This window comes from Vanellus vanellus, assembly GCF_965231255.1.
Source record: "Vanellus vanellus genome assembly, chromosome: 22".
Lineage (NCBI taxonomy): Eukaryota > Metazoa > Chordata > Aves > Charadriiformes > Charadriidae > Vanellus > Vanellus vanellus.
The window spans coordinates 4,047,266-4,061,081 of NC_138927.1; the positions used below are offsets into that span (position 1 = coordinate 4,047,266).

The 13,816-nt window shown below is 56.3% G+C and overlaps 1 protein-coding gene across 1 annotated transcript; it reads right to left on the minus strand.

The window, feature by feature from the left end:
* Positions 1-7,671: 7,671 nt before the first annotated feature.
* Positions 7,672-13,570, minus strand: TMEM222 (transmembrane protein 222; the record flags this gene model as incomplete). The annotated part of the gene is made up of 6 exons (XM_082494291.1): positions 7,672-8,136; positions 9,113-9,243; positions 9,389-9,485; positions 10,173-10,204; positions 10,950-11,034; positions 13,452-13,570. The coding sequence occupies 6 exons, from the start codon at positions 13,568-13,570 to the stop codon at positions 8,049-8,051; spliced, it is 552 nt and encodes a 183-aa protein (XP_082350417.1). The 3' UTR covers positions 7,672-8,048.
* Between the last annotated feature and the right edge of the window lie 246 nt (positions 13,571-13,816).

Genomic DNA, 13,816 nt, shown 5'->3' on the forward strand with positions numbered 1-13,816 from the left:
GCGGAGCAGCTCCAGGAGAGCTCCTGGGATGCACTGCGGGGACCGGGGGGGGACTGGTCTCTGCTGGGCATGGGGGGGGGGGGCAGCAAAATCATCCTCCCTACAGCACCTTGAACCCCTCCCCCTCCCCTCGAAAGCCCCATGTGGGGCAGTGTGGGGTCCATGGGGCTTTGCAGGGTCCCCATCCCATGGGGTATCCCCAGCCCCATGGCTCCCATCCCACTGGACAGCCCCAGCCCCCCCAGCGCATACCCCCGGCCCCACATCCCCCATCCCATGGGTACCCCCCAGCCCCACATCCCCCATCCCATGGCTACCCCCCAGCCCCACAGCTCCCATCCTTCCCGGGATCTCCATCCCATCTTGCTCCGAAGGGCTGGGGCTCCCGGATCACCCAGGCCAAACCTGGGTGCTCAGCCCCACGCCGGATCAGGCCGGCAGTGGCAAACCCCAGCACCCAGAGCAGGAGCATCCTTCCCCGGCACAGCGGGGGCCCGTGCCTCAGTTTCCCTCAACCACAGGGGGAGGGCAGCTGGCTCGGGGGGGGGGTGTCAGGCTCCCCGCCGGGCTCCAGCCATTCCCCACCCCCCCACACCCCCCCCCAGCTTTACAGCAGCCCTGCGGGGAAGGCATTGCGGCGGGGGGCAGCGGCAGCAGCTTGGCAGCACACGCCAAGCACAGGACCGCAAGAAAAGGGGATTATTTTTAGCGTGGTTTCTAAGGAAATGAGACTTTAGCAACGGCTCTGTCTGTCGGCCGCCCTCCCCTTCCTCCCCTCGCTGGGCGCTCGCTGCTCAGCACCGGTGGGGAGAGGATGGATGAGGTCCCCCTGCTATGGATGCTCTGGAAATGCAGCGAGTGCAGCCAGGTCTCTGCGGTGGGGGGGAGGGGGTGGTGGTGGTGGTGGCTCAGGGACGGTCATGTCCCCGTAGGGGTGTTTGTGGGATGGTGGCTCAGCTCTGGGTCACCCAGGGTGGGCACAGAGCCCTTCCTGTGCATCCCGGACCTTTTGTCCGGAGAGAGAAATGTTCACTGGATTAGGCTGGGGTGAGAAAGGACCTGGCAGGATCAGTCCGCTGCTCCTGGATCTCTGGAGATGGATGGACAGACGGATGGATGGACTGATGGTACCCAACACCCCGGCGATGGGCTTGCTCAGTGGGGCAGAGCCCCTCCTCGGGGCCAGGGGCAGACAGCCCAGGGCAGTTTTGTGCACAGCGCAGCACAGACAGAGCCAAACCCCGTGGCCGGAGCTGTGGGGGAGCAGTGGGCCACATCCTGCGGTGTGTCCCACCGATGACATGTCCCCGCTGATCCAGAGGGGTAACGAGTTTGCTGAGGCTCAGCCGCAGCCACTGCCGCACTGCAGCGCCTGCGGAGCAGACCCTCCCTCGGTGCCTCCCTCCGCCCGGGGCGGCCGTGGCCGGAGGCTGTGTCAGCCCGGTGACACCCGGGAACACCCCGGTCACCAGCACAAGGCGAGCGAGGTGCTGGGTCAGCCCTCAGGGGTGGTTTTCCTTGCAGAGGCCGCGGAGCGAGCCAGGCAGCCACCATGGCCTGCAGCCCGGCTCCAGCCACGCACCGAAGTAGCATCCCAGGGAGCAAACCCTCCTCCTGCCCCTGGGGTGCTGGGTGCTGGGTGCTGGCAGCACCCCCATGGGTGTGCAGAACAGGTTCTGCCTCATTTCTGCGCTGGGTGTTCGGGCAGCGGGGGCGAGGAGCAAGTCCCATCCCGCTCTCCTTCCCCGCGCCCACCCCCAGGACTCGTTCTTCGGGTCCGCAAGGCGCAGGCAAGCCTGGCTCTCCTGGGGGGGGAAACTGAGGCAGGGAGACGCGCCAGAGCATCGGCGGCAGCATCTCGCCCGCCGGTGGGACTGCAGGTGGGGGCAGCAACCCACAGCATCAGCATCCTGGGTGGGACCACCGGCCACAAGCACCCAGGGTGGGCTGCAGAGCTGGGGGGGCATTGAGGGAAACGGAGGCTTTGGAGGCTCCTGCGGGAGCTGAGCTCCATGGCCACCAGCTGCCAAGAGCATCTCCAGAGGGACGGGGGCCCTGGAGGGGTCCCAGCCCATGTCCCCCCAGGCCAGGAGGTGCTCACCCCACACGGCGGTGGGGAGAAGGCCAGGAGGGGTTGGGGGTCCCTCCCATGGGGACCCTGGAGGGGACGGCAGGGTTTGCCCTGACGCATGGAGCCCATGCGGGCAGCGGATGCGGGAGATGCTGAATCCCCCCACGGGCAGCAGCTGCAGGACACAAACATCTCCGCAGACCCGGGGGGGGGCGTTCACACCCCAAAGTTGCCCCACAGTCACACCCCTTCAGCAGCCTCCCCCAGCCCCAACCCCCCCCTTCCCTTTCTGCTATCACTTTTACACCACCGCATACCCCCCCCCAGCAATGGGGCCATCTGGTCCTGTCCCCCTTCCAGGGTCTCGGCTCCCCCGTGCCCTCTGCCCTCCCGCTGCCTTTGATGTGCTGCTCCAGCGCTTCCCGGGCACGCAGGGCGGATGCCAGTTCCCACGGGGAAGGATCCCAGTTCCCACAGGGATGTATCCCAGCTCCCGTGGGCTGGAGGGAGGGTGGGGGGTGCTGCTTGCTTGCAGCCCCCTCTGAATTTTTCATTTTTAATCCCCGCAAATGAGCGGCGACCTCGTGGCATTTCCACCTTCGGCTCTGGCTGGGGACAACGTGCAATGCCTGTCCGGGAAGATGTGGGTACAGAGAGCCCCAGTGTGGGGTGTTGCACCCCCTTCTCCCCCCCTGCCTGGGAAAGAATTGGGGGGGGGGGGAGGCTGAGGATGAGGAGGGAGCTGCAGCCTCGGAGGCACCGTGGGCTGGAGGCGCCACAGCCGCAGGCAGCCCAGCCACCACCGCCGCTGGCGTCTTCAAAAGCTCCCACCGTGCAAATGCTTCGGAGCGATTCAATATTGCTCCCCAGGGAGCCCTTTGATGCGTGTGTGTGTGTCCCCCCCCAGGGGATGAGAAATGGGGCCCCCTCCCCTCCGGCCAGCTGCAGCAAAGTGACCCCGCTTCAAAGGCGGCTCCACGCCAGCCCCACGGCGGTGGCACGGCCAGCGATGGGGTATCCGCTCCCCCATCCCCGCGGGGAGCTCGGGGACCCCCAGCCCCACTCCCCACGCTGAAGAAGCCGCCGCACCATGGCTGCCGGGGTGGAGCGGTCCCGCTCGGCCATCCCGGGCGAGGGCAGAGGGGCAGGAGGCAGTGAGGTCCCTCTCATAATTGGGTTCAGGCCATTTGGCAGGTTGGGATGGATCCTGCCACTCCGCTTTGCTTTTCAGCAGCCTCCATCCCTCCCGGGGCTGAGCTGGCCCTGCCGAGAGGCAGAAGAGGAAAAATGAGAGGAGCAGGGCTTGCTTGGTCTCCTGCCGCGGCCGGAGAGCTGTGAGCACCCTGAGCGCCCGAGTGTGACTATCTTGGCACGTTCAGACTGGCTGCTTCCATATAATCCCCAAATACCACGACCCGAACCGTGCGGCTCAGCTCCCACGCGCCTCCGGCCAGATTCCCCGTAGCTGCCCGGGCAGCAGAACGTGGGTTAGAAAAATCCTGCCAGGCTTGGGAGGCGAGCAGGGACCCAGCAGGAGGGTTACAGCAGCACAGAGCCGTGCACGCCGGGCAGAGCACGTTCCTGGAGGGGTTTTGCATCCTCACGTCGTGCTCCAGCGACAGACGTGTGCAGGATAAACCCCTCGGAGGCTGCCTGCCATCACGCACCCACCCCCCACACCTCCCCCCCTGCTGCCGTTTCGCAGCCCCGGAGCCAAAGCAGGGGCTGGAGTTAACGCAGCCGCAGGAGCAGTGTGGTTTGGATGGAGGGGCTGAGCAGGAGAAGATCCAGGTGGTGTTTTGTAAGATGGCTGCGCCGTTAAATCCCCGAGCCTTGTACACAACCTAATTTTAAGGCTGATCTACTTCCCCCACCGCGCAGCTTTGGCCTCTGGATATCAGATGTTAACGGAAAATCGGCTGCTGCATTAGCAATCGTTACAGCACTTGGAGGCCCAGCTTCCCTCGCTCCCAGTTCAGGCAGCAGTATCCTGCTGGGAGAGGGGAAAACGAGGCCGCCTCTTCGCATCCCACTCTGCTCTCCGCTCCTCCGTAGCTCCCGGCAGCCCTGGCCCCAGCACGCAACGTCCCTTCCCCAAACAGCTTGCAGGAAAATGAAAGATGGCAGGGGAAAGGACCACAGCCTCCAAGAAAAACAGAGATGCCAGAGACTTAGGGCTACGGAAAGGGAACAGCTCAACGGGATCTGCCTGCAAGAGGGAGCTTATCTCCTCAAAAAAGCATCCTCCTCCCCAGAGCGCTCAGCTCCCCCCCTGCCCAGAGCCACGCAGGGCTCCGCTGCCCGGGCAGACGCGTAGGGAGCAGCAAAGGGCAAGAGCAGACAGAGCCCGTTCTCCTCCCAAACATAACAAAGACCCTCGGCAGGTCGCTGGCTTTGGAGAGACCCGGCATTAAAGCCTGCAAATCCCACGCTGCGGCAATCGGGTCCCTCCCGCCCCCCCCCAAACCCGCCCTTCCCAACAGCAGGTCTGAAAACAGGGCTGTGAGTTTTGCCCTGGAGGAGAGCAAAAGGTAAATTCATACAGTAAAAGGCGCGAGAGCTTCGGGGTCCCGCTCCTGGGGGCAGCCAGCCACGCTGCCTCGGGGCAGGAGAGGGGCCGGGGCTCAGCAGGGCAGGCGGGAATACCAACCCTGCTCCCGGCTGGAAGGAGGAAAGAGTCTCGACAATAAGAGATGTGGCACTTGGAGACATCCACAGAAATAAGTTTATTATTTCCCCTACCGTCAGGATTATGAAACCACAGAAGCAGAGTTTAAATATTTACAAAGTAATCCAGCGCCCCACAGAGATCAAGAGAACAAAGGATGAGGGTATGGAAGGGCTCGTCCTCGCCGGAGAGCAACGGCAAAGCCACGGCGCTCTGCAGCACAAGCACGTGCAAAGGGGAAAGGAGTGGAGCATAAAACTGGCATCTGGAAGGCGGAAGACAGGGTGAACCTTTAATGTGGCTCGTCGGAGGGGGCACGGCGAAGAAGCCGGTAGTGAGATGAAGGAAGCTGCAAGAAGAGGACGTTCCTCGCCCACCCCCTCCCTTCTGCCACCTCCCACGCCGAGAGGAAGCAGCCCATTCCCCACAGAACGGCCGCCGCTGGCTGCAGCGCTGCTGGGAACCTGTGCCAAGCACTGCCGGGGTTTCTCCGCACTCCTGCAGCACTGGGCTGACGCTACCACAGCATAGAAAGACCATAAATCCCACCAGCCCACCCACCTCTCCCAGCATCCCACCTCTGCGGGCACCATCCTTCATTGTGCGAGTACAGACAGCTTTGCGTGTCCAGCGCGGACGTGCAGGCTGGCTCTGCGGTACCTCGGCTTTGGGGCTGGCTCTCCCGTCAGCCGGGTTTCCTTCGGATGCCCGGTGCCATCCTCCATCACTGCAGGGTCGGCCGTTCAGCCAGGACCTGGGCAAAGCGGCACCTTCCTCCCCCGGCAGCCAACACTCCAACCCACTACGAGGCCCCTTTGCTGCTCATGACAAGTTTACGTTTGAAATCCAGATCGGGGGAAAAGCATTAGGAGCAAACGACAAGGATTTTCACGGTGGGGAATGGCACTCAGCATGTTTTCAGAAGTCCCAGGAGCGGGAACTGTGGCCAGCAGCCCCCACTCCCGGCCTCCCCTGACAACTCAAAAGTCTCAGCTTTGGCAACGCTTGTATAGCTTATCGATAAAACACTGAATCAACGTGTGAGACAGGCCTAAGAGTCTCTAGATTATTGCTACTGCGTAAGACAGGTTGGCTTCAGCCCTGGGCCGAGGGACTCCAATCGCATCCTTGGCAGGTCACTCTGAGAAATCATACTTGTATTAAAAACAGAGGCAAAGGACTAATCTCTCCTGTTCAACTGGCTTGTCCTAGGGCACGTTAGCCAGCGGGCTACAGCAACACAGGCTAGCTCGGTAAGACACCATCCTTTCATCGTAAGGTTCTCTTTGATCAAGATCTTGGCTTTCTAATCAGCCCCAGGCCCAGCACCTTCCAGCCCGCTCTCCACGCAGGCTTGAAATGACGGTACAGAGCAGACAGCGATGACTATTTCAGTTCCAGGTAAACGGGGAAGGGCGCCGAGGTCTGCACGCCTCCACCCATCCCTGCAAGGCCAGCAGCAGATGACAGACAACTGGGTGCTAGGGAGAAGGGAGAGGTTAAAGGGGCTATTTAAAAGCGACTGAGTAAAAGGAGGAAATGCAGAAATGAAGAGGCCCAAGAGGAGTCCCCAAGCCTCCCATATGGCTAGAGGAGTTGGGAGATGGAAGCGGATGAGGAGGCACGCAGGGACAGGTCTGAGGGCCGGCAGTGACGGTGAGCAGGCTTCCCAGTCAGAGGAAGGCGCAGGGACGGCAGGCAGTGAAGAAGAGCTTTCTTGCTGGCCACGAGGTTGAAATCCATCAGGTAGCGAAGTAAAGAGCTGGCCTTTCAAGGCCTGAGTGGAAAAGCTGTCCTTCCTCTGCAGTCAGCAGGGATCTGCTCAACTGCACAGAACCCTTCAGCCACACTTTTTTTTTTTTTTTTAAAAAAAAAAAGCCACCTGGCTCAGAGCCCCCCAGAAAGCAGCATCTGCAGGCCAGAGCCTCAGCAAACACAGACCCGGACCTCTCGCCCTGGAAGAGGTCTGGGTCACGTCCAAATTCACTTCCTGCCCAGCACTCAAGAACAACCTACCCCCCTACTACCCATCCTGCCCGATCCAGGGCTCAAAAGGGCCATCAGCCCCCCCGCAACACTGCCAGACCAGCCTTTCTCTCATCAAAGCCAGTCCTGCAAAGCACTTTTACCCCAGGTGTGCTCTTCAAAGCACGCCAAGGAAGTAAACAGATCTTCTTCTTCACCGTCCGGGAACCATCCGCAAGAAAGCCAGTGCCTCAGTTTGCTGCTGCAAATCCCAATCGGAACATGGATGCTTTCCAGTCCTTTCACCTTTTCTTTTAATCTCTGATGGCCCCACTAAGCTCAGGTCTCAAGCGCTGCTCTCACGGATGTTTTCAAAACTCTGCGCTAAGCCTTCTGCCCCAGAAACGTGTACCTGCTGCTGCTGCCACCTCTGCAAGCTCAGGTACGCTGCGACACAAAAAGTACTAGGGATGAAAGGAAAGTAAGTAAGTGGCTCATGAGAAGTGTAACAACAATTTTAGATATTCAGAGCACAGGGAGAAGCAGGGAAGCTGTATTTTTTCTGGCACAAGCTTAAAGGGACTTAGCAGTAGACTCCCAACTCTGCAACAGGCTACTGAAAGCGTGCAGACTGCCATGAGCCATACCCAAGCCAGTCCATCGACTTTCCTGCCTTTCTGGGCTCACCAGCAGGACCAGATGAATTTGCCCTGCCACAGAGCGTTCCTCTGCGTGTCTCCTCAGAGGAGCGTCCCACCGTCAACACCTCTCTCACTACTGGGCAGACGGTCAGCAAGTGCCATGGCACTCTCCATCCCCAGGAGGAACCCCACACCTCCACTTTGAAACAGGTGCTACAGGAGAGTCGTGCAACAGGGAAACCACAACTCCTTCCTGGAGACTCAGGAAATCTGAGGAAGCATCTGATGGAGTCTGCCAAGAGGAAGAAACCAGGTGATCAGAGAGAACCTTACAAAGCGTACCTGCTTGTAGTCCTGAAGCAGGAGGCAGGGTTTGCCTCGCAGCTTTACTTCGCAATGAAAGCAAAGGTGCCCACGCCTCTCCTTTCCTGATGGCGTTTCTACCTACCAAATTGCAGAAAGGGAGCATACTCAGGGAGAGAGCAGGAGGCTTCAGGACCCCTGACACTGGGAGACACCACTGATAGAACAAAAACAGAAGGAAAAGAAGCCAGTTCCAGGAAACAAAGATGAGCTGTTACAATGGAGTGGAGTTGCCACCTTCCCCAGGAAACGCCTCCCAGAGTCCCGTGCCTCCATCTCGATGGATCAGTCACAGTTTCGTCCTTCGTGCGCCCACAGAACGGGGAGTTCACAGCTGCCATCACCGCAAATGAAGCGTCAGAACAACGGTCACGATCACTCCCAAGAAGAGGACAAAGGGAAGCCAGGTCTTCACAAATCCCCCTATGCTGCAAGACGGAAAAAAAGGGGAGGGTTTAAATCTAAGAAATCAGCAGAGAAAGACAAGAGGGAGAGAAGGATGTGAGAATAACTGGAGAAATCAAAGGGAGACAGATGCCCTTCTGACTTTCCTATCCATTGCTGGCACTGCCACTCATCACATCCTGGAGATTCAGCCTGTGTTAAAAACTGAGACTAAACCAGGTCCACAAATAACCATATCATGAACAATAGGGCTGGACGAAGACTAGCACGTTTCATATCTGCACAGACAGGAGTGGTGACAGGAGACCACAAAAAAATGAAACCCCGTTGTTGCAGGTCTCGTTATTTGGACTGCTTGTGTATTTAACCAAGACAGCAGGAACTACACTTGCCTAAAAGCTGGTAGAGAAGCTCTTCCAGAACAGGAAAGACTCAACAGAAGTGGAGCAACTCAAAAGCTTTGTGCAAGGCAGTCATTGCAGAACCTCCTCTTCAGGCACAAGAAGCTGAAATGGAGATTAAGTGCCCTTTCAAGTAAGGGAAACTCGGGGTTTCCCTCTCCACTCAAGTTGGAAGCTCCACACCAGTTGGAAATCTGACGAGTTTTTATGTAAACAAGATTCAAGAGAGGGAAGAGAAACCAGTAACCCTTGGAGACAAGCCATTCTGTGACCTTATGTTCTGACCTAACCCAGCCAAAAGACAACAGAGTGAGATCTGCTTTAGCTAGCATTTCCCAAATTCCAGGGACCCTAAATTACCTGCCAGATACAGTATTTCAGGTGCAGCATCCAGTGCAACCCAGAAAGCACCCTTGGTTCTTTTCCTAAGATGCAGAGTGCAGTGACAGTACCACCTACCAGCAACATAAACCCACATGTTGTGAGGGAGAGATGTTTATCCCTTCTCCACAGGACAGTCTGAAGCTTTGGAGGGTGAGGAAGAATGAAAGAAACAGAGCCCCTTTGCCTGCTGAATCTAGACCGCTCCTCAGCTCACCTTACGTACTTCCCATACAGGAGTGAGAAGAAGCAGAGCTTCACCATATTCCAGGAGGTGCTGTTATCATATCTCATCAAGTTTAAGGCCAGAGCCACATGAGAATGGCAGTTATCACAGCAAAGGTTGTGCTGGAAGAGAAAAAGGGGCACAGGATTAGAAATCTTGTCTTTGAGGCTCCCCAGTTCTGCACCGTGTACTGGTGCAGACCCAGCAAGGACCCAAACTGGGGAGCTAATCCTCCACACACACAGGACATGAGCGTTGGAGCCATACCATTCGGTGCTTGTACTCTTCCGAGGCATCGTGTACGGCCGTGTCCCAGGCGTTGGGACTGGTGGAGTATACTTTGCTGGGATCCAGTTTCCAGTACCTAGAAGGATGAGAACAGATCCTTTCGCATTACTGCGGCACCTTTACAATCTCTCGCTTATCCCAGCTGGAAGCTACTTAAAGGACTTGGAGAAATCCACTACCTCTGGAGTCCACGGAGCTGAGGTCTTCACAACAAGCGTATGCTGCAGAGGGCAGCAGAAACTACCGCTCAGCACCCTCAGCCCGACAGCACTCCAGAGAGAAACTGCAGACCTCAGGGGCACAGACAAAACTCTGAACTGCTTTCACGTCCCGTGATGTGAAACCTTCAGGCCATTCAAAACGTAAACCTGATCTGACAGATACACAAAACCCAGGCACCTCTCCTGCTCCCCCCAGAAAATCATTAACAGGCTGTGAGTGATGACAGTTCATTAGTACAGCACAGGCAGTATTTACTTGGAGCACTTGTTGTTAACATTATCTTAAAATGTTTTAGCCTTTTCTTTTTTTTAATAAAGGCTCCATACAGCTCCAGTTATTAATACCATTACATTGCTGTCACGCTTCTAAAAAGATTTAATTTAACGTGGTTTCTTGAAAAGCAGAGACACAGTAGCCATCCACTTGAATTAGGGCTTCTGAACAACAAGAAAAGCAATATTATAGCACGTCTGTCTCCGTGAATTAAAGGACATCTGCAGGTCAGTTGGTTAGTTTAATAAAAACTAACAAGAGCACTTACTTCACTGGCTTCCCAAATGCCATGTTGTCTTCCTACAAAAAAGGAAAAACGTCTCAAGAGGATAACCCCGCGCAATATTCATGACATGCCTCTTGCTGGAAGGCCTCACAGCCCGCAATCGCTTAGTGATAAAACTGTCACTTTGCCTCAGCAGTTTCAAGACACCAATCTTATTTGTGTGTCTGGATTTAGATTTCAATTGTTTACATACTTCTGTTCCGGGCACTAGTATATCTATACATGGTGACATCATCTAGCTACATGGTACCTTGTTCCTCGGTTTGGGGTTTTTTATTGTCCCCCCCCACTGTTTATACCTTTTTAATTCAAAGTTGTACATGTCCCAGTCTATTAAGAGTATTAATTATCCCAAATTAAACTCACGAACTTTAAAAATCCACTGGACTATAAAGCTGTTTAGAAGACTGGCACATACCTGATGCTAAGCAGCATGATAGCAACAGGCATGCTGAGGAAGTTGGAAGGCAGCTTCTGTTACTCCGATTTAAGAGAATTTAGGTCCAAAATTCCCAATTAAGAGCTTGGACTACAAATTTTTTTCCCTTCTACTCACCAAACTAGCCACTATTTATCATAGCCCCCAAACAACCTCCACTGGACAGCAGCCCACAGAGTAATAGCAAAGATCCGTGATCTTCAGAAACATCTAAAGCCATTATTTCACAGAACTTTGAGCTGCAAAAGACAGGGGATGGCTCAAAAGTCACCAACGAAGTTGAGAAGCAGACCAAGCACCTGGATCCATCATCTACTTACTGAGACAAAATATGGCCCCGCGAAGTCCCGAATGACTCCAGTCGACGTGCAGATACCCATGTGGCCAATGATCGGGAAGAGCCATCTACCGAGGCAACAAGCGAACCGTCAGGCTGAGATATTTGCCCCCCGCTCGCACCAAGTGCGTGCAACATGCTGCCAGGAGACTGCTGGAGCGGCCGTGCAACCAACTGCATAGCATGGGATAGACAGGCAGAGTTAACGTGTTATACGCAGCCGAGAGATGGAAGCAGGTGAGTCAAAGCCAGGCAAAGACCGGTAAAGACACAGAAGAGGCACAAGCAAACAAAAACCACGCAGGGAATACCCAAAGCTGTGCTGACAAGCAGGTCTAGAGTCAGCTCGCCTATGGGGCAGCCAGGCTCTGGGATTTTAGCATTGAGAGGCTGCAGTTACGGAAAGCGCAAGACTCCCAAGGCCTGCACTACACACATCCCTGGCCGGGGGAGCACAAGCCCCAGTCTCCCAGAACAAACCCATTTGTGTACCCAAGCAAAAAGGTTAGATCCAGGAGAAACTGCCTTAAGATGAAACTTTCCACCTCAACAACTGAAAATAAGGTCGTCCTGCCCATCTTCCCATCCACACCAAAGCTCTTTCCTGCAAACTAGATTTTAGCACTCCAGACAGAAAATGGGGCTCCTGGCTCCAGGAAGAGCATTCCCTCCCGTAAATGATCCCATTTCTCCAAAGACCTTCTCTCCCCACTGGATATTTACAGCCCCAGGGAGCAGCAGGTCTATATCCCAATCCTCTTCCCATCATCATTGCTTAGAAGTAAATACTTCAGGCCAAGTTACAGCTCTCTCCCACATCCTCCAGCATTCTCAGGTTTGCTGACCCCTCTCTGATTTCTCACTCCTCTCTCCCTGAGGGACCACGCGCAGCAACTAGTATTTCAGAAGAGATTACAGCAACACTAAACAGAAACAGATTCAACAAGCCACAGCTCAATTAGAGATCCTAAAACTATCACAATATAAAGGGATTGAGGCAGTTGGCTGTTATGAGGAAAGACAAGCCGTACACACCGATGAGCGCAGCTGAGATTATAAATAGCATATAGCTCCCATTGACGACATAACCCTACAACGCAGAGAAAGGGCTCTGCAAAGTTTGACGTTCTGCGCTTGCATCGCTTACCCTCTGCATGTCCCTATCTGGTGTGATGCAAAGCAGCCAGCCAGTTTCGCTATCTGGGCAATGTTTTATCAGCCAGAAGGTACAGTTGAATATAACGCTGTCACAGCATTGCCACCTTCAAAGGTCTAGGCACTTCTTCCTTTTTTTAATTCCCCTCTCTCTCAGCACTGACTAGCTTTCAAGCCTCCAAATCCAAAGATGACAGGGAATGTTAGGGGGAGAAAATGGAGCTATTATGCAATCTAACAAAAGATTGTGCCAAATAATACTACTGAAATTTCTGCTGCAAAACAAATCGGGAAGGTGCCATTGCCCATCAGGGAATGAACCCACAAACAAATACGGATGCCCAGTGACTCTGGCAGCAGGACAGCTCTTCGTCAGTCCCAGCGGGAGATAAGAAGGTTAAAAGATTTAGAAAATCCTCTGGGAAAAGACTAAGGTGGAAATTTTAAGCAAAAAAGACAAGAGCTAAAACCCAAAGCAGGTTTGTCACTGTATGCAAGACAGCAACAGGGAAGCTGCAGCTTCTCCTCACCGAGGAGAGTTGCAGTGCCATTCCCAATCCTGGCACGGACCACACCACGTCTTCTACCTGACTTTCAGCTCTGGCTCAGTAAACATTATCACCTGATTTGAACCGGAGGGGAAGAGGAAGGTATAAAAATAAGCCGTTGTGTTCCCAGACTTCCCCCAAAGCCACATTTTACAGCTTTTCATTTTCCCACGACCAGAGAAAAACTCAGAAGTTGTCCCTGGAGCCTGCTTTCGCTTGGCTGACAAGACTGGGAAGGCAAATCGACTTCTAACTCATTAAAAGCGAAGCGCAGAGGCTCTCCTCCAGGCATAAGGTGGTCCAAGATCCCCGTAGCCAAACCTTGGCTGCAAAAACATGAAAGACTTCCCACGTTTCACTGGATCCCCTCCACTCCCGCTCCTGCAGAGACAAGCCCGCTCATCGCAAAGCCTTCTCCACACACACGCCCTCGCTGCGGGGAGAGGAGAGCCCTACCCCCCAAGGACAGAATCCTCCAAGGGTCCCCGAAGCAGCCTGGCACCCAGTCACCCCCCCACACACCCCGAGCAGGCCGAGCATCCCGAGGCGGGCCGGGAGCAGGACAAGCAGCCGGTTACCCCGGTCTGCCAGCCCCGCAGCAGGCCGGGCTCCCTGCCAGCCCCGCAGCAGGCCGAGCGCCCAGCACACCCCGGTGTGGGCCGGGGGAGGCGGGAGGGTACCCCGACCCGGGGCCCTCCCCGGTGGTAGCGAGGCGCGGGCCCAGGCCTCAAGCCGTGCCGCCCGCCGCCGGGGCCGGCCGGGAGCGCGGGGCCCGCACTCACGTCAGGACGGGGATGGGGGTCCACACCACACAGTACGGGAAGCGACCGCGCTCAGCGTCCAGCCCGGCCCCACCGCCGCCGCCATTGAACTGCTTCATCTTGGCCTCCGCTTCCGCCATCACCCGGGCCCGCCCCCTCCCTTGGCCCGCCGCGTTTGCGTCACTTCCTGGAGACCGCGCTCGTTTCCGGGCACGGCCGGTAACCAGGAAGTGGGAACGGGCGGGTTCCCCACGGCCTGGCGCCGGGCCCTGCGCCTCCTCCTCAGCCACCGTGAAGCAAACCCCGGCCCCTTCGGCCCTGCCGAGGCTCCTGCAGGCAGGTACCCCCCGTCCCCGTCCCTCGCACCTACCTTGTGCGGATCCGCC